Source organism: Triturus cristatus, chromosome 1_1, assembly GCF_964204655.1.
Source record: "Triturus cristatus chromosome 1_1, aTriCri1.1, whole genome shotgun sequence".
Lineage (NCBI taxonomy): Eukaryota > Metazoa > Chordata > Amphibia > Caudata > Salamandridae > Triturus > Triturus cristatus.
In genome coordinates, this window is record NC_140579.1 from 1,055,342,925 (window position 1) to 1,055,368,211 (window position 25,287).

The 25,287-nt window shown below is 44.6% G+C and overlaps 1 protein-coding gene across 1 annotated transcript in view; it reads right to left on the reverse strand.

The window, feature by feature from the left end:
• SCUBE3 (signal peptide, CUB domain and EGF like domain containing 3) overlaps positions 1-25,287 on the reverse strand; it is a 1,455,403-nt gene that overhangs the window by 61,890 nt on the left and 1,368,226 nt on the right. The window contains exons 18-19 of the mRNA XM_085651134.1: positions 13,998-14,165; positions 12,514-12,675 (exon numbers count right to left, since the gene is read on the reverse strand). Of these exons, the coding sequence (XP_085507260.1) occupies positions 12,514-12,675; positions 13,998-14,165 (330 nt within the window). The remainder of the gene's footprint in view (positions 1-12,513; positions 12,676-13,997; positions 14,166-25,287) is intronic.

The following is a 25,287-nucleotide window of genomic DNA, read 5'->3' on the forward strand; positions in this document are numbered from 1 at the left end:
CCTGCGGCAAATAACGGGTGTTAGACGCGTGTTGGAACAGGCCCTCACCACCGCGGAACACCGCCTGGCGACCCTTACCAAGCGGGATGCTACGTCCGAAGAGGAGACGCGGCGTATAGCAGAAGCCAAAACAGCCTATCACTCGGCCTCCGTGGATCTACGAAGGTGCAACTTCCGATCATATGCTACCCGGATGCATAACGAGAGGGACAAGACGGGCACTCTACTGGCGTGGTTAGCCAGGCAAGACACGGAAGTCAAACCCATTACCGAGATACTGGACCCTAGGGGGGTGTTAGTGCACTCCCAGGCGGAGATTCTGGGGGCCTTCCGCGACTACTATGCCGAGACGTATAGCGACCCCACCTCTACCCCGCAGGATGTAGTGGATCGCTTTCTCGATCCTTTACCTCTCCCAACAATCACGAGAACAGAGCAAGAGGCCCTAGATACCATACTAGTCTCGGCGGATGTGACGCGGGCCCTGCGTGCCCTGGCCCGCAATAAAGCTCCGGGGCTGGATGGGTTCCCCCTAGAATATTACACAACATTTTCAGTGCACCTAGTCCCTCGGTTAGTGGAGGTGTTTGCGGCGGCGCTGAAGAAAGGAGAACTGCCGAAATCCATGCGAGAATCCGTAATCGTGACATTCCTGAAACCACATAGGGACCCACAACGAATGGCCTCCTACCGTCCGATATCGCTATTGTCTGCCGATTGTAAACTCTTCGGGAAGACCTTGGCGGATAGATATGTCCAAATTATACGCTCTCTGGTTCACCCGGACCAGTGCGGATTTATACCAGGCAGATGTACGTCCCAGAACATACGTCGAGTCTTCCACATTCAGGATCAGGTACAGGGGATATACCCTCGAGCGGCCTGTCTCATCTTAGACCTCGAGAAGGCCTTCGATTCCCTCACATGGCAGTTTCTGTTCTCGGTGCTGCAGCGAGTAGGCATAGGGCCCACCCTCCTCGCCTATACGCGCTTATTGTACACCGGACTGACCTCGCGGGTGCGCCTAGGCCGATGCATATCGACGGAGTTTGCAGTTCAGAGAGGCACGCGACAGGGCTGCCCGCTATCCCCTCTGCTTTTTGCCCTGGCGGTGGAACCTCTGGCTGTGCGGCTCCGGCGGGAGGGAGAGGGCTGGGGCATCCCGATAGCAGGCACGGTGCATAGTGTTTCCTTATACGCAGATGACCTACTGATCTATGTGCGGGACATTGCGGATGATCTGACACCCCTCTGGGAAACCTTGCAGGAATTTACCATGGCCTCAGGACTACGAGTAAATTGGGATAAATCCACAATTTATCCGCTGCATCCGGGACTACCTACACAGGTGGTTCACATAGGAACCCAGCGAGTACCCTGGAGCGCGGAGGCCCCCCGGTACCTTGGTATTCGTCTCTACCACTCCACCGCAGATATGTTCGAGGGTAATCATTGCCGGGCTCTAGCGAGCATTAGGGCTTCGGTCGGATTTTGGAAGAGCCTCCCATTGGCTCCCATTGGGAGAGTGGCATTGGCCAAAATGATCATGGTTCCGAGATTGCTGTACTTTTTTACCAACCTACCCGTAATCCCGCCCAGGACCTTTTTCCGGGACCTAGACTCCCTTCTTAGTGCGCTCATCTGGGGGTCCAACAGACACAGAATAGCCCTGACAAAACTACAACTGCCCACCACGCAGGGTGGCTTGGGAGCCCCATCATTCGAAGCCTACTTCTTAGCAGCACAACTGCAATGGCTGTCTCATTGGACAGCAGACAGGTACACTGTGGAAACTCATACCATCGCGGGACGGGTATCGGTTCCGGAGATCCGTCGCTTGCTCCTCCCTGGCACACGCCCAAAGCCCACGTACCCCTTACAGGTGTTGGTCGCACGTAAGTGCATGCTGCGGATACACCGCATGTCCCCGGGGACCCCGTTGTACTCCCCTTTACTCACTCTAGTAGGATGGCCCAATCGGGAACACTACTACACGAATAGCGCGCTTTGCACATGGACGGGATGTGACTTAACAGAGGCAGCGTCCCTTTTCGAGGACGGGCAACTAAGACCGTTCCTTAGTTTGGTGGAGGAATACGGGCTTCCCCCAGGGCAGTTTCTGCTCCACCGCCAACTCCTAGACAGCTACCGGCCACATCAGGACCTAAGTAGCGGGGAACCACACCCACACCCAGTGCTACACACGATCCTACATATGGGAGCAGGACGCCATTTAACTACGTGGCTTAACAAAGCCATACGGGAATTGGCTAATAAACCATTGGCGACCCTCCGGGCCACCTGGGAGGCAGAAATCGGGCGGGTGCTTCATGACGGGGAGTGGGAGAAGGCTTTGAGATACCCTAAGAAAGTCTCCAGAAACGCACGATTTAAAAACATCCAATATTATATCCTACACAGGGCCTATCTCACACCTGCACGCCTCCAACGATTCTACCCTGACACTCAGTTCCTATGCCCCAGATGTCAAGAACAAAACGCAGACTTTCGACATATGTTCTGGAGCTGCTCCGTCATTCAAATCTTCTGGCATCACATTCACACCGCTTTGGGTACCCTCACTGGGCTAACCTGCATGAACACTTGGGAGGCCAGCGCCATAGGCATCTTTCGCATCAGTAAGCAACACAGGGTGCAGACTCGCTTCCTCTCCTTAGCGGTGCTCTTGGCCAAACGCAGCATAGACGCATCTACACAACTAATCCGGAATACACAATCACAGGCTCTGCCCACCTGAACCCGTAGGCTCCCAGCCGTGCGAGACCTTGACGGACCCTAGCTCCAGGCGCACTATTACGATTTTCGGTCGCAACGACCAGGATAGGCACACATGGTATTAGAGGTACCTCACCATCACGACGCTGCATTCCCCCCCTAGTGCAATTGGATATATTCTCCCATATTCCTCCCCTAGTTTACACCTCTGTTGAACCCCAGTTCCTTTGCCATATATGGAACCCGAGATTGTAGGCTATGAACGTCACGATGATTGTATACACTGTTTAGGCCTCTTGGTAACGAATCATCAATCAATACAATTGTTGAGTAACCTTACAGGATGTATGATCGGATACGACCACTTGAAGAATATGTATGATGTACAATATATGAAATGTGAAAATGGCAATAAAAATAAGTTTAAAAAAAAAAAAAAGTCTGATTTCTTGTGACCCGGCTTTGAAAGGTATGTGAACTATTTTAGAAACTGGTTGAGATTGGTAGAGACTAATTGGTGACAAAGGACACCAATTTCACCCTGTGCAGTAGAATGGTATAGCCCACTATGTTTAAAGCAGTATTCAAGTCAAAAAGAGAGAGCATAAAAAGTCACCCATCTTTAGCATGACATTCTAGACGCAGACATCGGCAGCTCTGGTGCTAATAGGAACCCTGACTGGTTTGTGTCTAACATGTTGTTAGTTATTAAGAGGTTTTAGAGCAGGAATGTTACAGTTTGTCCTTTAGTTAGTTTAGTTTTTAAATCCATTAGAGGCCCGTGTTGGGGTAAACATTCATTTGGCCAAGAAACTGTATCTTTTTTTCATTGTACATTACAGCCATCACTGCTGTGCTGAAACTAAATTCCTATGAGCCAGCTCTGAAGCCTAAATATAGGCTGTGCACCCAGCCACCCTTCTTCCGAAGTTGGATTTAGACTCCATGGGCTTGCTGGCTTCACACTTTTCTTTGTGGTTTGAAAACAGAGTACTTCTTACACTAAGTATTCTTTGATCTCAAGTAAGACAAAAACTAGAAGCTCTCTGCAAGTTCATACAAAGGTAGCAACATGACACTAGGCAGTTCCTCAACAGCATTCTGTCCACCACCAAGAACAGTCAAAACACAAAGAAATATCCTAGGAAAAACAAAAACATACTATTGAGTCATTATACACGCCCTGATAAGACATATGGTCAAAGTCTGCAGCAAGATTTGAAAATGCTTCTACTTTGTCAACTTTTTTACTCCTTCCACAATCATGGTGTATGAAAATGTTCCTGCACCGATAATTGCTATGACACCAGTCCACACAGGTTGTCAAGTATCTCAATCTAAGAACAATACTATGCCGACCTTATCATGGAGGAAAGGGGGAGTGTCCGAATGATGACATGGAGGGCAGCATTGTTGAAGGGGTGGGAGGCCACATCGCAGTCCACCTGCAGGAGCTATTTTGTGTTATGTATTGAAAGTAAGGTGGTAGTGTTATTTTAATGTTATATCGCCAAGAAAATAATTTCAACCTAAAAGATGGACAACTAACAACTCAGGAGAAGGAGCCAGAACTCCACAATGGAGTGCAGAGAAGCCAAATGAGGACATGAAAAGAGCCAAAAACCAAATGGTCATCAGAGGGCATTTGCACGTGGATCTGGGAGAAGTGGGTGACCAAAACTCTGTTGCAAACTGCCTCACTGCTTCCTGTAACAACATGCACAGACACAGCCACTGAGCAGAGCTTGGCTATGAGCACCTCACATCAGAACCGCAGCCCGAGTCATTGCATAAGGCAAATGTTTCAAGCTTATGGGTTAACAGGAGGACAAGCAAGAGAACAGAAAAGATGAGAGGTACTGAATAAGCACATAAGCAAGGAAAAAGAGGTGTTAAAAGGAGGTGTGCACTGGTTGAGAAGAGTGGAGTACTGTTGAAAAGAAAGGAAGGGCATTTTGGGAAGAGAGCACCCTGATGGTAATTATCAGTGATAGCTGGTGTTAAGGGGGTGATGGACGTCGCCCTGCCACCGTAGCGGAGTAACAAAAGGGTGAGAAAAAAGAGAGCATCTAGCAATACATTGTAAATCTGTGTTTTTTTGGAGGGGTGGGGGATGATGGCCCTTGGCCCTGTGCTTGAGTTGGCTGGGTGAGGTTTTCCTCATCCTGGAGGCATGAATCAGGGCAGTGACGACACACTGGTAGGTGTGGTGTATGTGTGTACTACAGAGAATAGACTTTTACTTTGGGCGTTATTCACATGGCCCAGGGAGGAGTGCGAAGACCTCCATTAATCTCAATGAGTAGGAGTAAGGCAGGCCGTCTGGGTGTGTCAGTGGCCTCTACCTCTTTCACCGAGACCCAGCAACTCCTTTTTATTTTGTTATGATAGGTGGGCTGAGGTCTGGGGGAGGAGTCCAGCAGCTTCCTTTCAGCTTCTTATTCAGTGTGGCTTAGTAGTCCTGTCGCCAGGCCCGGAGAGAATAAGTATGTAGGTGAGTGAGTTTTATGGGAAGTTTTGTTTTGGCCTGCTGCGGTTCACCCTGCCTTCCCCTGTGTGAAGTGCTCTCTTTCTTAGTCCTACAGTAGCCTCACACATGGCATCTAGTATGTGTTATTGCAGAACCTGACACACTGGCTAGGCCTCAGGCTCCTTCACCTACTGGCTTTGCCAATACTTATTGTGTTTAGAAACGGGGCGATTAAGTGATATATCCATAATCAATAAATGTGAAACTGAGACCGAGCCTACGGAGAGGATATAGTGTCCTTTCGGGAGAAGATGTGACGTAGGGGCCGAGGCTGGCGACTATGGAGCTGGTGAACTGGGTTTGAGTTTTGGCGTCTGCTTCACATCCTTGATTTTGGGCAAATCACTTAATCTCGCCGTGCCTACAAAAATGAATGTTGCTAATGTAAAGCGCTACAATACCTTCAGGTGGTGTGGCGCTATATAAAACTGCTCAAACAAAGTCACTGGGGCTAATAGAAAGTGCTCCAATACCATCGGTGGTGTTGGAGGTGTAGAACACAGCACAAATTCTTTTTGAAAAGGAGAGTTGGGGTAGGAAGGGATCTGTACAAAGGAGTTCAGCAGGGCAAGTATCGACAGGTGTGAGGTGGACAGGGCAACCAACAGAAACTGTGGGCTGCCACAGAGAGATTCAGTGATTTGACTGTAATCATAAAATGTAGAACTGAGACGGAGGGTAAGGAGACGATGTGGCATCCTCTTAGGAGACGATGTGGCGTAAGGACCACAGCTGCTGACTATGGAGCTGGGAAACTGGGTTTGATTTTCGGTTTCGGATTGACATCATTGATTCTGGGCAAATCACTTAATCTCCCTGTGCCTACAAAAATGAATGCATACTTGTGTAAAGGAAGTGTTGGCACTATATAAAAGGGCACACAAAAAGTAACTGGTGCTAATGTATAGTAGGCGCTATCCTAAAAAGATTGTAAGGGACTCTTACAAAAGAGCCCGTTTTTATGACAGGCAGCATTTACTTAACACCAAAGTCAAAAGTGATTCCTCATTGGTTTTTGTCACACAACATTCCATGTTAAACGAAATAATACGTCAGGCAGTTTGTTCAAGTTGGCAAATCCTCAATATAGATAAATCTAGGGAAACAGGTCTTATACCTAAGCCACTTTTTGCATATAGGCGCAACAAAAATTTAAAGGACCATGTAGTCCACTCGAGAATGAAAACTACAAACAGATTTCTCCAGAGGAGCATAGATGGAAATAGAGCAGTGGTAGGGAATTTTAAATGTACCTCCTGTAAATCATGCGCCACAGCTATTAAAGCATCAACTCTACAATTTAATGGCCAGGTCATATCTCCCACCAGTCTGAGTAACTGTAAAACTACTGATGTAATCTATCTAATAATATGCCCATGCAAACTGAGATATGTGGGAGAGACTGGTAGATCTCCTAATACGAGACTAACAGAACATAGATCAGCGATAAGAACCAAGAAAATCACAGCACCGATGCTCCAACATTATGTTGAGAAAGATCATGCCCCAGAGGAAATGCAATGGTATATTCTGGAGAAGATTCATTGTAAATCAGGTACTACCACAGAAAGGATCAGAAAGCTTAGAGAGGTCTATTGGATTTTTATCTTGGGAACAGCAGTAAAGGGACTCAACCAGGAGATACCTTGGGATCAGGCGATTAAATACAACACCTAATGGATCCCATTTTTGGCCATATTGCAACATGATATTACATTAAGTTAATAAAGAAAAGAGAGTAACTTAACTCCATATCATAGACATGTAGGCCTGATTATGATACACTAAGACCTTAACACAACAATCCCATATTGCCTATATTCTAGCATTATATAACATCAATCTAATAAGGAAAAGAGATTAATTTCAACTCTATATCATAGACATACAGGCTTCATTTAGATTCATCATATATTAAAATGTTAACGATAACTGGTAACCTTATATCAACTATGAATTTATTATGATAAATAAGTAACCTATAGATCCATGGATGCCACGCTAGGTCTTATTGTTTCTTATTGTACCTCCACCTTATAATATCATTACGATGTTAAATATGGCCCAGCAACTTCAAAATGGTGCTTAGGTATCGGGGGAGCTAATTTGATGTATACGACTCGCCGTTACGATATTGCATGGGAACGTCTAATCAAGGCGGTTCCATAATCAACGCCATGTGGTGCCTGTCTGGTCTTGGTATTTAGTAAATATAAACCACGGCTGCTATTTTATACCGGCTGGTATAAATAGAGCAAGATTGCGGTTAATACTTAGGCTCAAAAACAATATTGTCATGTATTCTTTTGTGCTGAAACCGATTGAAATCAAATAGGTTATTAATCCGAAAAATAATTCGAAGATCATGTAGGTATTCAATACGACAAGTAATTCCAAGATGGCGCGTAGTTATTGGGATCATTGATTCTATGTAGCACGGCCTTCTCTAGTGACGTCATCTAGAAGAGACAGATGCTTGTTGAGGATATAAGTCGGGGTGATTTGGTAAACACTTTGCTTTGGCGTTGGGATAACATAGAGCACGGCGGCTAGTCTATACTGGTAAGTGACAAGAATCAAACCTGGGGAACTATACGTCAGGGAACGGGTTGGGTAAATTATTAATGTTTACTTCAGACCGACAACAGGAAGTTAATTTAGAGATAGGTATCGTGACACCGTTTTAGCAAGTAAATCTTTTGTGCATGGTATAATATCGAGGCTTGTTTAACATGCAGCCAGCACATTTAATTGCCTATAAAACGCTGAATAACATAGCCTTAATAATGTGAATCATGTATCCCCAATAGGGCTTCAGTAGTCATGCTAACCATTTGGGTAATCACGTGAAAGTATGATAACATATTAAAACGGGGCATGCTACATTGCCACACATAAATTAACCTTGTTAGGTTGAGTTATACAAAGAGGTGTGTCGAGAATTGGCTCTATACAACATGATCGAAAATATCCCTTCTCCTTAAGTTTTTCTTCCATCTTCTTTTTTTTCTCTCTTGTTTTCAGCATTTTCACATGTTGGAAATTCAAAAATATATATTAAAAAAAAAATAATATTTACCTTGATCCCTGATCAATAGATCATGTCATCGATTAATTTCACCCAACGTCACAAGGTTAGTAATCATTTCTAAGTGACAAGACATTATGTGTACCATCTTGACAAGAAGGTGGGTATAGCTTACTGATGTTGTGCATACATATTTGTTTAACCATCCAGGCAACCCATGTTTGATTAATAATTAGAAAGGAGTGTGCAGTTCCTAAAAAGATGAGTGGGGAAGACAGGTCTATCTTTGTGATGCCCTCACACACCCCGAGAGGTGTCATGCTTCATCATAGGGCGTTTGCCCCTCGTAAGTCCTACCCTGCAATGCCTGACGGGCTCCCGAAACCGGGGCTCTTTGGCGGGGATCTTTTGAAGAAGCAGCCGTATGGTGCGTGCAGGTGTGGGGGCTAGGTAGTGCACAAGGGAGTGAGGTAGTTAAAATAGGTATAGAGCAGTCCTATTGGGTCAATTTTAATAAACTAGGTAGCTCTAGCCTAACTAAAAAGCAGTGTGTATGCCCCTGTATGGAAAATAATGTTCCTAAAGGGTCAAACTAAATGTGAGTGGTCAACATGTTTCGTGCCTGATTTGCCCCTAACGGGTCAATTGGCACTTCATCAGGACCGGTAGAGTGTGAAGGAGTGCACTACCGCCTGGTATTTAGTGAAATGACATAAATTACCAGGGGTGGTAGCGGAGCCCTAGTAGATGTGTACTGGGGCCTTCTGTAGACCCCTAGTGCATGCGTCTTGGGCTGACGGGGCTGGCCAGAGCACGTTGTTGCTCCGGTAGTAGGCGTCGGGAGGCAACTTGCAAGTGGCCGAAACATGTTGACCACTCACATTTAGTTTGACCCTTGAGGAACATTATTTTCCATACAGGGGCACACACACTGCTTTTAGTTAGGCTAGAGCTACCTAGTTTATTAAAATTGACCCAATAGGACTGCTCTATACCTATTTTAACTACCTCAGTCCCTTGTGCACTACCTAGCCCCCACACCCTCACGCACCATATGGCTGCTTCTTAAAAATATCCCCGCCAAAGAGCCCCGGTTTCGGGAGCCCGTCAGGCATTGCAGCGCCGGCCTGACGAGGGGCAAACGCCCTATGATGAAGCATGACACCTCTCTGGGTGTGTGAGGGCATCACGAAGAAAGACCGGTCTTCCCCACTTATCTTTTTAGGAACTGCACACTCCTTTCTAATTCTTAGTCTTACCCCGGAGCCTGTGTGCAGGACCTCCTAACCCGGCTCTATGTCCCTCTTATTTGATTTTAACACACGTTTGATGTCACACGACACAAACTGACATGGAGGGACCTCACCACAAAATCATATAAAAAAACTGTGGAGAGGTAAAATCAAGTACTATCACTTAAGGGTTTTATAGTAATGGAGGTAGCATCTTTCACTGGTTCAGAAAGGATATAGAATCATTTTTAATTATACCTTCACTCTCTATACTTGAGATCCATTCATCCTCTTATGTATTATGTTGTTTTTCAGGCTACAAGTCTCCTCTATATCTCTCCTATTAGGATCTTCGCTATATTGAATCGCAATAAATCTAGAGGTTTGAAAAGAAGATTTTCAGAGAAGGTACTAATTATTAGATCAAGTAGAGTCTGCATTATATTGCATTGTAATCTATAACCCAATGGTATATCACCAGTTCATAACTCTGCCCCTCTTATTTTCTCAATACAGTTATTGTATATTCAAGATAGAAATATTCAATTCCGTAATACTACTTGAGACCAGTGCCATTTTGACACTTGTGAGGTAGGCTGTAGAAATATAATACCTTTAGTATATTTGATACTAATTAAAGCATGTGAAGGTACACTAATAAGAGTAGGAAGCATCCATCTGCTCTGTTCACTATATGTCTTCACGTTGGGAAGTTTGGTTCTAACCTCTGACAATACAAACTGTCAATATTTGTACGAATTCTTTGGTATTTTTTTCTATTGTCATACTAACAGCATGCAATCTGAGATTTAGGCCATTTTGGTAATTTAGTGTTTCATCATATGTAACTGTTTTAATTAGTCATTTTTATGTACTGACTCAAGGAAAGAAACCTTTGACTATATCCCTTTATTAAAGTGGGCATCCAAGGTTTTAACAAATGTTTTTAATTTTTTGAAAGGGCGTCTAAACTCTAGACTATAATTATGTTTATATATCTTTCGTTTAGTAACCACTGTGACGGAGTCCTGATGAAGGCCTAGCCGAAACGCGCTGGTTTTTCAACAAGCCGACAGTCTCTGTACATTGAGAGTAAACTGATAAAAAGTCAAAATTGATGTGTATGCAAATGAATTGAAATTGAGGCAATTGTGTTATCAGAAATATAAAATCATGATATCAATCAAAACTGTAATTATTGTCTAAGGAAGAGCATACATGTGGTGCATACTATATTATTGAGATTGTATATTTATTTTTGTACACATTATTTATAAAAAATATATTTTCTATGCAAAAAAGATAAAATAATATCAATGAAAAAATAATAAAATATTTAAATCTATTATTCAGTAGCTATTGCATTTTTGATTATATAATTTTTCTGTGTGTCTAGAGTTAACATGTCATTCTAAAGTAAAACACACTGTGCCCGGTGTTCTTGTTTTTCAAGAAAGGTAATGTATAGTGCTCCACTACCTTCAGGTGGTGCTGGCGCTATATAAAACTGCACCAAAGAAAATGTGAAATGCTGAGTCAGCAGGGCTGGACTGGCCGTACCGGGCATCAGGCATTTTTCACAGGAGGCTGGTAGGGGCTAGTTTTACAGCAGAGGGTCCAGTTTTGCAGCGGTGCTGGAGTACGGCCCCTAGTAAAAAAAAACAGAAAGCAAGCATTTCCAGCCTCCCAGGGCTAGGCAGTGCTTCCCCTGGGGCTGGTTTGAGAAAATTGCCAGGGCTGCTTTGGGTTCCCAGTCCAGCCCTGAGAGTCGGGGGAGAAGGGGCTCTGTGCAACAGAGTTCAGCAGGGCAAGCAGCGACGGGCGGGAGGTAGACGGGCAAACAACAGCAAATAAGGGCTAGATGGGGAAAACTTTTGACTTGTTGAATGTTTTCTTCACACTTGTGCTTTAAAATACTATATTTGGATCCCCTTTCTTCAATAGCTTTCAGTAAATATGTGGTGTAAATACATCATTTGAATCAATTTTTTTCCAAACTTTTCTTGTGTGGAGAGAACTTCCCTGTACCATCCTTTTGCACAAGGATGTCAATCGCTTTGCTTACACGTTTATTACACTCAGATATAACATTTCAGCTCCACTACTTTGAAAATCCACCAGCTGCCACTGGTAATTATACTTTCCTCCTGTGGCATTTTTGTTACTGAGAGGAAAAAAACAACTCATCCTAGCTAAGTGAGTCTACCCGACAGCATTCAGGCTAAAGGTATATAGACATTTCCTAGAAATTTAAAGAGCATAAAAAGGGCACTCCTTTTCCCTACAACTTTTACTGAATCTTCGATACTACAAGTAAAATCCTAATAGCATCATTTTCACTGTGTCAAGTAAGTTCCTGCCTACTAATATGACCTTGTGAATGCGTCCAAACAAAATGGCAGTAAATAGAATATGAAGTTGACAGTCATGCAGTGGGACATTGTAGCCTAATGGTCGATGTCATCATGAGTCACGCAGGCTCTGGTTTTTTCCCAATGTTTTGGAACTAGAATGCGTTCACACTCCAAAAGCTGTGGAGTTCCACAAGTGTTGCAATTCTGCCTCTTTTCTTTAATTTTGTATTTGTGGCCATTTGCTAAACTCTTTCACATCTATTTCTTCACCCTACTGAGACTTAAAATGTTAAGAGTCACCGGCAGGCGGGTGAGTAATTAAAGAAATGTTATCAGATTCGAGGGAGAAATGCAGAGCCTGGTGTGAGATGGAAAGAGGCACAAGGAGTGATAACAAAAGGAAAAAAGTAAAGGCAAAGGTGTAAAGAATTGTTTCAGATTTGAGGGAGTAAGGTCAAAGCCTGTTGTAAGATGATAAAAGGCTTAAGGAGTGACGATAAAAGAAAAAGTAAAGGCAAAAGGGTAAAAGCCAGAATGAGGGAAGAGAATAAATGGCGTTTACAGGTAAGTGATCAGAGGTCAAAATATGGACAGTGTGATGTGTATGCATGTGTTATGCATTAGTAAACATACTTTTACACTGTGATACAGATGTGGAGCCGTCAAAATCAGTGGTGGTGTTTCCAGGACAAGCAATGCAATAGTTCTGACGGAAATCCGGCTGGTAAGTCCCAACTGCGCATCGGATACATCTATGAACGCTGGTGTTGTAGTAATGACCAGGAGAGCACTGAACTGTATGGAAAAGAATCAAAGCATGTATCTATCACTGGACTATCAGCTAACCACAGCCTTACAAAAAAGTATGAAGAATACCATCTGATATTATCCTGACAATTATAGAAAAACAAGTGACATTAAAGATAAGAATAAAAGCAAACATTCATAACAGAGACAGGTGCAGCATCAGCATTTGGAATATCAGCATACAGCAGACTCTGTTATATAGTAACTACGCATTTGAGACTAGACTCTTAGTGGAAGCCAGTCTCACTGTACTAAAATGAAAGGAAATGTCAGAGACCAGAAAGTAAGCAGACACCAGTCTTTTGGTCACTATGAAGGTGGAGGTATCAAATACAATACTATCATTCAGTCAGTAAGCAGCAGGCATAAGAGACCTCATTACTGGCAGGTACAATCCACAGGAATATTAGGAGGTAACAGGTACCAAAATCCAGGGCACTAACAGACACCAGCCTCACCTTTACAGAAAAATCTGCTCTGAAGTACGCTCAAAAACCCTTAGCTATTCTAGATCTCAATTTGTGAGAATAGACAAGTTCAGATGAAGAACCACAAACTTTAGTGTGGAATATCCCAAAGGGTCAGGTCAGGGTCTATTAATGATGTGCATGGAATGCCTAGGCTCAGTGCTGAATAAGGAAGGAATACAAAATCACCAATAATCTGATGATACAGGAAGCTTATCACTTGGGTTTCTTACCAACCAAAGTCCTTATAGCAAAATCTCCGTGCTTCCCCTTGTATAGCCATATATTGCTAAGACCTACGACTGCCCAATTCCAGCTACATCTTCTAGTAAAAGTAAAACCATCCATACCACCCCAATAATTCAGATCCACATACAAGTTGAACACATGGGGAGACAGTGCAATGACACACTGATGATGTCTGTGGAAAGATTGTGCAGAGACAAAAAAGGACCATTAGACAGCTTCACAGTCACGCCCATGATCCAAGAAGACAGAGGACAGATACACACTCTGGATGTATGCAGACAGAGCAATGAGGAAAATCTGTGGAAATATATAGTATGTAAAAGCACAACTTACATAGAAACTGATATAAAAGATGGGGTTCACAGCATCACCTTAAACGAGGTGTATCTAAAAAGAAAAATGCACCTCAAAGGGTCTTGAAGGCAAACTGCCCATGCACACAATCTTTAAACCTGCATGTGATGTGCAGAGACACCAACTGGACAATCTGCATACAGAGACACATTGAGGGTCATGAGTTGTGTATCGAAGCACCCAGGAATGCTCCAGAAGCTACAGCTGCATACACACTATCCAAGTGGATATGTTGCACACCTTTTGTATCACAGTCCTGGAAAGAGAAGGCTCCCTCATGTTTAGTAGTCAGTCCTCCTCCACATGGAAAGCACAGTGCTCTTCCTGCTTCAGGCTGGTACGTGCCACGAGGGCATGGCAGACAGGGGTTGAATCCATCCATGGAGAATTGACCAGGCGGACAATGACCTACAAAGCAGAACAAAATAAAATGGTTCATGCCACTGTAAACACCTGGTGATCCTGATGTATAACTGGTGCGCGATACAAGGACCATTTCAGTGCTACACTTTCTTCTGCTTGTGCCATACATTGCTCTGCTTTAAACTATCACAGATAGCACACAAAGCGCTGTTAGTGTTTGCTAGTGCTCACTGGATCTCCTTTCTATAAATGCATGTTCTTTGCCGAACATACCTCTCTAATAACTGCAATACTTCTCACCATATGCAGTCCTTTCCACTAATATACAAGCCTCCCCCAACACAGTTCTTCACCTAACACTACCTAATCCCACCAGCTGACACAAACCACTTCAATTACAACATGCAGACTAAGCCCAGAAAAGCACCTTCTGGCCTGCACACATAATGGTGCCCTTGATAAGATGGACTTCATTATATCAAGAGCTGTTCCTTTCATATTTTTAAGCATGCACTAGGAGTCTTTTTTGGCACTTTGTCTTACTAACAACGTTGTCAACCTTTTTTGGCACCGTGTATTCCACTTTATTCCCATATTGTGTTTTACAGTTTCCACGGGTGCTGCAAATTATTGCAGCCTTGATGAGGACTTGTGGATTGTTCCATTCGACTAGAAACATCGACATCAAGTAAGTGGCTCATTACACCCTTGTTGATTAATTTACAAAGACCTGTTGGCCCATTGTCCAGTGTATCTCTCTGAATATATATATATACTTTTTTTGCGTGACAAAGTATGATTTCTATAATGTATTCTAATCTATTGTTATTGTTCTCCTACACTGACGACTGCATTGGCTACTTTTTCTATCACAAGCTATAACATACGGACAGTTTACATTCTCGGCAAATGTGTTTTGGCCCAGTTTCTAAAAAATTAAGCAACACATGTTAAGAAGGAGCTATATTTTGCTTCTGTTACATACTGCACAGTTCAGAGAATTACAGAAAGTATTTTGTCTGGCTATTAGCTTTGGCTCTATTACACCACCATGAACAATCTAAAGTGAGTTATTTTACATTATATTATGTTAGATGAGCTTAGTTCTCCAGGCCATTTCTGGCTAAATGAAAAAAAACACAGCACTTGCTCCAATCACTGCAGTGCAGGATCTAGTAATGAATGGAATCGGACAAGAAGTCAAGCAGCCAATGTGTGAACTCTGCTTAGTTAAAGTTAAGGTGGTATCATATGCAGCTTAGCCTCTGAAATAGTCAGGCTGTCACAGATCTGTGCCCGAGGAAGAAATCCACAAATCTTTTTTGGATGATTAACCCTGATGAGAAATTAAAATGCTATTTACCTTGTAAGCATTTGTTCGTAGCTTGTAGTGCTGTAGATTCACATGCTTGGCATACATCTAGTGTTGGGGTCGGACATTTGCAGGTTGGTTTTCCTCTCAGAAGTTCTTGAGCCACAGTATATGGAGTGACTCTTCCCCTTGTTGTACACTGTGCATGGACACCAACTACATAATAACGTAACTAAAGAGCATGAAAAACAATGTACAGTGAAAATACAACAAGGCAGGGATCTGCACAGAAAACCACAGGCTTCCAGGGAGGATTGCCGGCACATGTGAATCTGCATGACTACACACTACGAACAGATGCTTACAGGATAAGTAGCATATTCTAACTATAGCATGTGTGCCTGTGGATGCACATGCTTAAAAAACAATAAAGCAGCGCCATCCAGAAGTGGTGGCTAGTGTGTGGATGGTAAAGTTGTCTGGAACATAGTCCTTAACACCATCTGTCCCACCATGACCTGATCATGGGCTAAGATGTCAACACAACAGTGCTTTGTAAAGGTGTGTGGTGTTGACTAAGTGACTAGTGAGATTTTACCCAGGAATGCCATGGTTGCCCATTTCTTACGAATTGAGTGTGCCCTTAGTGGAACAGATAGGAATCTTTTTGCTTTGTGGTAGCAGGTTCGGATACATTTGACTATTCACCTAGCAGTGCATGCTTTGGATATGGGATGTTCTCTGTGAGGTTTGCAAGTGCAACAAAGAGCTGGTCAGATTGTATGGAAAAGCTGGAGCCTGTCAATGTGATCTATAAGGGCTCTTTCAACATCGAGCGCCTGCAACGCTTTCTCCGCGCTTGCAGTTTACTAAAGCATCTGCTAGAGGTAATGGCCACCAGGAACGCCACCTCCGAGGGGAGGAACTGAAAAAGGCATGAATGCAGAGGTTCAAAGGGTGGTGCCACGAGCCTTGTAAGGGCTAGATTGAGATTTCATATGGGAACAGGAGCCACTCTAGGGGGCATAACCTTTTTATCTTCCCAGTGACCTTCCTCCTAGGACCATTAAACTGTGAGGCATTCTTGCATGGGGCACCTATAAAGCCCTGCATGGGGGGCAATTGCAATACACAAGGCCATCATCCCTAGAAAGCGCATTACAGTCCTTACTGTGATATGACGATTGGGCTGAAAGACAGGTTACTGCTGCTGAAAGTCCACTACTCTCTGCTGGTTGGTTTAAGCTTTTCAAGAGGCTGAATCTAACACTAACCTTAGGTAGAGTTGGAACTGCAGAAGCTGTAGGTGGGACTTGGTGGTGTTTATGTTGAGCCCAAGCAGTTACTGTCTGTGTATGGTCTAGGAGCTGCAGTCTGCTGCTGCTCTTGATCAGCCAATCGTAAAGGCAGGAGAACACATTTATGCACTCCCTTCGCAAATGCGCAGCCACGACTTAGTGACACTTCATGAACGCTCTCAGAGCTGAGGTGAACCAAAAGGAAGTAATCTGAATTGGTGGTATTATCAACAAAGGTACCGTCTATGAGCATGATGGCTAAGCATGTGGAGATCTAGCACTGTTATGTGATTGACTTGTTGAAGGAAGGTGATGACATTGTGTGAAAATGTCCTGACAGGATGTAGCCGTTGAGAGACCTGAAGTCGAAGATGGGCCTGAGAAAGCCATCATTTTTGAGAATTAGAAAGTAGAGAGTACCGCTCCTTTTCTGTTGCAGCGGCACCTTCTAAATGGAGCCCTTTTGTAGGAGGGCGTGCACTTCTTCCTGAAGGATGGAGTGATATTCTTTGCTGACAACATGAGTAAGAAGTGGGGTGTTGGGTGGGGTCGAGACAATATTTGGAGTATTTGGAGGAGTATTTATAGAGCGCGGCGTTCGCTCCGGAAGGAGCATCATGGCGCTGAAAATCCTTGAAAACAGGTCACAGAGAGAAAGGGGGAAGGCTAGATGGATGCTTTGGTCCAGTCGTCGGAGAGATTAAAAATCCAAGTTTTGAGAAATTTCCTAAAGGGTTTCTCAAGTGTCTGAAGTCTGAGGTGTCCCGGCATGCTGTTCCAGGCTCTAATAGCCAGGGTGCTAAGGGTTTTTCCGCCTTTGGATTTCAGGTTGAACTTGGTGGAGATCATGAAGTTTTCATGAGAAGATCGGAGGGAACGGCTCGGATTGTAATGTGGAAAACGCTTGGTAAGATAAGAGGGACCTGTTTTGTTAAAGGCTCGGAAGGCAACAATGAGAATCTTAAAGAGTATTCTCTTGTGCAAAGGGAGCCAATGTAAGGTCTTCAGGGCTGAGGAGATTGAGGATTTGCGTGGAAGTTTTAGGACGAGGCAGGCAGCAGTGTGTAGAACGCTTTGAAGTTTAGAGAGAGTAGACTTCTTGGTCCCTGCCAGAAGGCTGTTGCAGTAGTCTACACGTGAGAGTATGAGGGCTACAGTTACTGTCTTTCTAGAATCGAGGGGGAGAAAATCAAAGAATTTTCTCAGGGATTTGATTATGCCGAAGCATTTTCCTGCTACGGACGTGACATGGTGATCGAAAGAAAGGTCAGAGTCAAAAAGGACTCCGAGATTCCGGGCAGAGGTGACGGTCTGGGGGGGAGCAACAGAGTTATCAGGCCACCACAGGGCAGGACAGAAAGAGGCATTCTTTCCAATGGGGAGGATCTCAGTTTTGTTTGAGTTGCACCGAAGGTGGTTAGTGTCCATCCATTGGAATACTGCGGTTAGGCAGTGTTTCAGATTGAGCTCTGCCTTGTTGGAATTGTCGTCAAGGGGGATGATCAACTGAGTATCATCGGCATATGAAGTGACAGTTATGCCGAATGATTCAATCAGGGTGAGCAGAGGGATAAGATAGATGTTAAAGAGGAGGGGGCTTAAGATGGACCCTTGGGGGACTCCGGAGGACACACTGGTTGGATGTGATTTCCCCCAGATGAGAGAGGAAATTCTATATTCTCCCCCCGACATGTGATGTGTTATTAGGAGGGGCAAGTCACTGTTTGCATTAGATTCTATACCAGAGCCACCCCTTGCCCTACCACTGTTGTTACCCTTATAGGGGCTTCTGTTGTAACCCTACGAGCCTGCCGGTAGAAGGAGTGCTGCTGTCTTTGGTAGGAGTGTGGCTGCTCTGGTGACGTTACATATGCTCCTCTCCTAGGCTGCTGCTTACAAAATGAGACCCTCTAAAAAGTGATTTGGAGCACCCCCACCCTCCATCCTTTGCTATTTCTGCATCTTTTTTAGATGGGGATGGAGATAGAGGTGGGCTTTGTGATAGAGGAGGAGGACCGGTGCTTTTTTTGTGCAGGAGGTTTGGATGAAGGTCCCCTATGAACACTGTCTACTCTTTTGAGAAAGAGGCTTTGGAGGCACCGTGGGAGGCATCTTCACCATGATCTTGCACATGAAAGAGTAGACGAAAAGATACTTCGTTAAGTACACAAGGGGAGGGGACAAGGGGCGTACAAAGGTACAGCATACATGCCCCAAGTCAGGCTATGTAAGTCAAAAAAGTTTGCAGTTCCTAAATAGAGAGGAAGAGGTCGAGAAAAGCCTGAAGCGTCAGATCGGGGGATCTGATTTCGCAGGAGCAAGAGCACTCACACACATTCAAATGGATGTAATGCTTGACCATTGGGCAGCTCCTCATTGGGCCGTCGCTGCAATCCCGAATGGGCCCCACGTAGGACCTCTTTACCGGAGATCTTTTGTTTTTGCCGCTGTAAAGATTGAGGTGCACTGTTAAATGTGAGTAGACTGGCGTCGTATGAGGTTAAAAATAACCAAGGGATACCCTAGATTATTTAATATGTGGGTGCCCTTTTTATCGTTAAAAATCAGTTTGGACATTAAATGGGCAAGAAACATGTTGGCCTTCTTTTAAGTATCACCTCTTGAGCTCGTTTTGACCATTGCATCCATTATTTAAGGATAACAAGGGGACCCATATATATAATCTAGAGTATCTCTTAGTTATTTTTAACCTCACACAACACCAGTGTACTCACATTATCACCTTTAACACTGCACCTCACTTTTCATATCGGCAAAAAGGAATTAGATCCCCTGATCTGACGCTTCAGGCTTTTCACGACCTCTCCCTCTCAATTTAGGAACTGCATACTTCTTTTCACTTACATCGACAGATATTTCTGCCTAGCATCGAGTTAAACAAGTTTCTAGATATTTGGACCCTCATTATCCTGGGGTCTGAGCATCCAAGGAGGCCTCGAAGTTGGCTTCACTTTCGGCTTTGAAGATGACTTTAGCTTCGATGTAAGTTGTGGCATGGCTAGAGTCTTGAGCCTAGGCACAGATGGAGCCTTTAGTACTTACTTCAGGTGTGAGCGATGGTATTTGGAACCTTAAGGCAGCTCGGGCTTGATGGTGGATGGTGAAGGCTTGCTTGGTTCCAAAGCTTTTTGCTGGTGCGGACCAGAACCCAAAGATGACAGCGGCTCATTGCTTGACCTTACTTTGCAGCCATGCTCAGGGCTCAACTCCAGACTCCCGCAGAAGGGGCGCTCTACCTCAGCGTGGGACACTGTTGGTGGTATGGGGCTTCAGGAGCTGATGGCATACTCGGGGGCGCTCTACCTCAGCGTGGGACACTGTTGGTGGTATGGGGCTTCAGGAACTGATGGCATACTTAGGGGCGCTCTACCTCAGCGTGGGACACTGTTGGTGGTATGGGGCTTCAGGAGCTGATGGCATACTCAGGGGCGCTCTACCTCAGCGTGGGACACTGTTGGTGGTATGGGGCTTCAGGAGCTGATGGCATACTCAGGGGCGCTCTACCTCAGCGTGGGACACTGTTGGTGGTATGGGGCTTCAGGAGCTGATGGCATACTCAGGGGCGCTCTACCTCAGCGTGGGACACTGTTGGTGGTATGGGGCTTCAGGAGCTGATGGCATACTCAGGGGTGCTCTACCTCACCGTGGCTTTGTCTTGTTCTTCAGTGCAGAGAGGATCTTCTTCCCTGAAGATTTAAGGATCTTGGCAGAGCTCTTCTGGTCCATCTTTCAAAGAGCCCAGTGCCGCTTCTTTTTATACTGGAATGTCTTCTAAGTTCTGAAGATGAGTCACAATGCACAGGAGGTATCATAGTAGTCCGGGGACAGACACAAAATACTAGACACTTTGTGGTGGTCCGCCTACCAGTATTTTGAATTGACGCTAAGACAACTTTGAAAGAGTGTCTGTTTCAGCTCATGCGAAGCAGTGTCTGGAGATGGTAGACTGGAGACAGCACTTGACCCGTGTGGGGCACAAGGTCCTTTGACACCTGGGACATTGCAATGGTATTAAGTGTCTTCACAAGCGCAAGACACAAGAGGAACAGTGCTTACTTGAATCCGAAGTGACAGGACGGGTAAGATGAATTCCAAGCCCCTCGATATACATCTGAACCAGATGGTGGGTTTAACATGGGTGCCCATATGCAATGTACACCAACAGCAAGAGTCACAGGCATCTTGTAACTCAAGAGACTTCTTAAAAGAAGAAGAAAAAACTCGCTAACGCCCACGCCCAACACTAGGTGGAAGGAGAATTCTAGGTATGTGTCACTGTATTCTACAGCCATACATGCTACAAACATAATATTGCTGCTACTTCTATGCCCAAAATGGCCCTTAAGAACTATATACTGATTGTAATGATATGAGCGAGTAATATTTCTCATCAATACTATACGTAACTCTGTTTGCAGACGTTTTCCTTGATAGGAGCTTTTTATCCATGTGATAAGTAGTGTCCATTCGGAAATGTTGCAGTACAGCCTATTCAACTGTCTGAGCTCCCCTGTGTGTTTATGCCTTCTGGAAATGGAGGAGAAGCATAGCAATAATGCTGTATCCCACATGAGCCTAAGATCAGGGCTTTAAGGGGGCCGGGTCTCACCAGAGCTGAGCAGCAATTGTTTAAAGGGGGCATGAAAACGGGTCTCTATCGGGCTCTGTTTTGCACCCTGACATTGACGGTCCGTTTCTTCCAGACTGCAGTGACAGCAGGCGCATCGATGTGGCGTGCTCCTATGTTCACTTATCACTAGTGCAGAAGTTACGGCATGACGTCATGCCAGGTGAGCGTTGTAGGGGAGGAGAAATCCTTTAGAGTCATTTTCTTTCTGGATTTCCCTTCTCTTTTTGAAACTCAGGAGCAGCATCATTGTTGCGGTGTCACCAGGGTTTTAAGTGGAAGCTTTTTCAATATTATATTCAAGCCATAGTTGCTGCTGATTTATCTTATGCAAGTAACAACCATTGGCAAAGCCAATAGTCCTGACTTGTAGGTTTGATGTTACTTGTTGTATCACATATCTGGATGCAATGACAGAAACAGCAAAATACAAGTCGGGCGGCACACTATGCTAAGCAGCACAGATATTTAGCATACATGTTTTAAGCCACGCCCTTAATCACATTGACCACGCCCCTTTGAGACCCTCCTCCCCCACCCCCAGTTTTTTTATCCCACTTAAAGCCCTGCCTAAGATGTTGGGGTAAGGACAGTGCTTTAAATGGGAAAAATTAAGTGCAGGTACTCATTAAATTGAGCTAGGGGTGTGGCTAGTGGGCGGGGTTAGAGGCGGAGCGAGATATGATACAAAAAAACTTCTATTGAGTATTCATTTTGCCCTTGCATTTCCTGGATAGTGGTCTCAAATTTTCTGTATGTGCAGATTAATAGCTAAAACCCTGACTGTGCCAAGTCATCAACAGAACCTTTAGCACTTTCAGGCTAATAATCAATGTGTCCTAGGGCGAGAGAGACTGCGACTTACATCGGTTGCAGGACAGAACAAAACATGTGAGAAATATATTAATCTAAACAAAATGTGTTAACTTGTTACACAAAATGAAGGCCAAACGCCAAATGTTGATGTTTCCTTGTTTTGTGATATTTACAGCTTCTTAATATAATAATTGTAATGTTCCTACTTGCTTGCATCTGGTGCAATCCTTATATATTCAAGAGTGCACACACACAAACAAGCATTCCTCGCATTTCTTTTCAAGTACGTCCTGTTCCTCTCAAACATACACTATCTGTCTTCACATCTCAAACCTCGGGATCCCTCCCATACTCCCCTCTCTCCCATTTGTAGCTAATTCTGTCCCCTATTGTATCCTATCACTCTCTCTACCATCACTCTTTCTATTTCTAATCTGCCCTCTCTGCGCCTCTCTACTTCTTTCTGTAACCTGTCTGGATCTCTTACATATCTATATCTGCGCTTACCCCTTCAGCCTCTGCTCCTTCCCCCTCACTCTTCACCTTCACTCACCCCCCTTTTCCCTCCTCTCCCCTCGGCAGAAGGCCCCATGGCCTGAGAGCTTGCAGTGGCAGGCAGTGAGCACTGCAGGGTCCCAAGCATATGCATAGGCCAGCAGGGTCGAGGTCAGGGGAAAAACAATACTGGCCTCCAAAGAAAAAGTCAGTTGACCTCCTCCCACCTCACCTGGGCACCAGGGAGCCCACCACCTCATCCCCGCCCATCATGGCCTCAATGTCCCAGCAGGCGGGCGAGGTGGGGTGGATTTGCACGGGCAAGTGAGAGAGGAGAAAGACAATCAGACCCCACTGGGAGGCCAAAGGGTGAAAATGGCCCTTTGTACCTGCGTTCCTCCACGGCAAACACAAGACAATCTAGCAGCAGGCTTCCAATTGGCCGTTCAGGCCCCATCAGGCAGCATGTCAGTTGCAACAACTGAATAATACAGACGGCAACGGACAACAGGCTGCCAAAAACCCGTCACTCAGCAGACCTTCGTACACTTGGCCAGTGCTCACGTTATCAGTCAGAACCTGAGTACCGGTACTCTCCTTTACAGTGGAGAAGTGCCGGTACTGAGCTTGGTAAAAATGAAAAGTGCCGGTACTCAGTACCGGCGAGTACCGTCCCATTTAAAGCACTGGGTAAGGAACAGCTCCTTGGAGCTTTGAACAACGAGCTCAACTAGCAGACCCCCTCCACCTGCTCCAGCCGCCTGATTGCTGATGGAGGTTGTTCGTCCTCAGTGGGCGGGCCATTTTAACTCCAGTGGTTGTCTGGAGATTTTTGATGTGGTGGGTTTTGCATCCATCTGTGTAGTGCTCAGCTAAACATAACCACCATCCGCAGCTTGTGTTTGGTCATGGGTCCTCCTTCGGCCTACAGTAGTGAGACTGTCCAAGGGAGGCGATAGAGAGCTCAACAGAGCATGTCCTCAAGCCCTGTCATGAGGGACAGTGAGAGCGGAGCAGGAAAGTTAGGTTAAGAGAAGTTACAGGCAAAGGCCCATCTAAGAGGGACAAGCAATAAAAGGTGGCTGGGTAGATTTTGGCACACACTTACATGGTTTTTAAACATTCAAAAAAAGTAAGTAAACTTATGAATAAAGTATAAGGTGCTCTAGAAGGAAGGAAGGAACCACAACAGCACTCACAGAAGTCCAAATAATAAATTTTACCTTTGAGCACTCCGGAAGCAGTTGAACAAACAGCACCATAAATCACTTCCAGTAGACCCTCCGAGGTCCTCCACGCAACGTGTCGCCATTGTGGCTTTATGCCATTGACATCTTCATGGCGTAATTCTAAATTGTAGAGTCTTTAGCATATTTTTCCAGTTCTAGTCTATTAAAACTCAAATCCACTCAATTTCAAATTGGTTACTCACCACTTTTGGGATGTGCAATATATGGTATAGTGGGGATAGTGTGCCCCAAGAACTACTCAGGCGAGTTCTCCATACGTCTTTTGTTGTTGTAAATAGGTTTCTATTTGAAGAAAATAAAACACTGTAAAGACCTACAATAGACTTACAGTGTTTTCTGTTCTACTGCATCCTGAGTGAACGAAAGGCAAAATGTATTATTTGGTCCAACTAAAGGTTGAGGCAACGGAGGTGATGAGCGCACGTCACAGAAGACCCCTTCCAGCATGGTCCAGAACCAGGTTTTAGGTATTTGGAAAGAAATGACAGCAAGGCCAAGCCCGTCCAAGGTGCCAGACTGCCAGCTGTAGGACCTCTCCCTTCTCTGCTGCGATGAAGGTTGGGTAAAGTAGATGGCCCCTTTTTACTCTGTGGCCATTTTAAGACTTTCTCTGTCCAGACATAAGCAGGACTGTCACAGTCAGCTTTATTTTCCGCTACATCTGGGTCTTATCATAGCAGAAATTGTGCCTGCTTATTTTTTTCTTTTAGTCAGTGCTTGCTTTATGTTTGTCAGTCAACACACGGGATTAAGGCTAAAGACTGACTTTCTGCCAGAAATTGTTTGTGTGACTGTTGTCCTAAACTCATTTCACAGTTTAAAAAAAAAAAAATTCTATGTATCCAAATCCATGCAACCATGGTTTTGTAAGCTGCTTGTATGCAGTACTGTTCTATGTAAAGGATTCAGATAGCCTTTTTTGGTCTTGTTTACACTATATAAAATCACAAACAAATATATAAATGCATAAATAAATACATACATTATAACTAAATAAATTAACCAAGCCAATTTCGGATACTGCCAGCTCTTATGAGGACACCCTTTAAGTGCCGTCATCTAGGGTTAAGGATAGTGATCAACCTTATGCTATGGTAGATAGGCTGACCGTGGGGTCACCATTTTTATGAACATTAATGTAGTTGCACTCAATGGTGGTGGTGCAGATCCCCTGCAACAAACTGGAGGAACTGCCTGTGATCTTGCAGTCCAGGTATGTGAAGGAAATAAGTTACTTACCAGTAACTTTAGTTCTCCAGTATTGGAATCTTGAATACATTCACATGCTTGAATCATTCCCCGTCTTCGAGACGGGAGTCCCTGGTATCTTTAAAAGTAATTTCCTAGT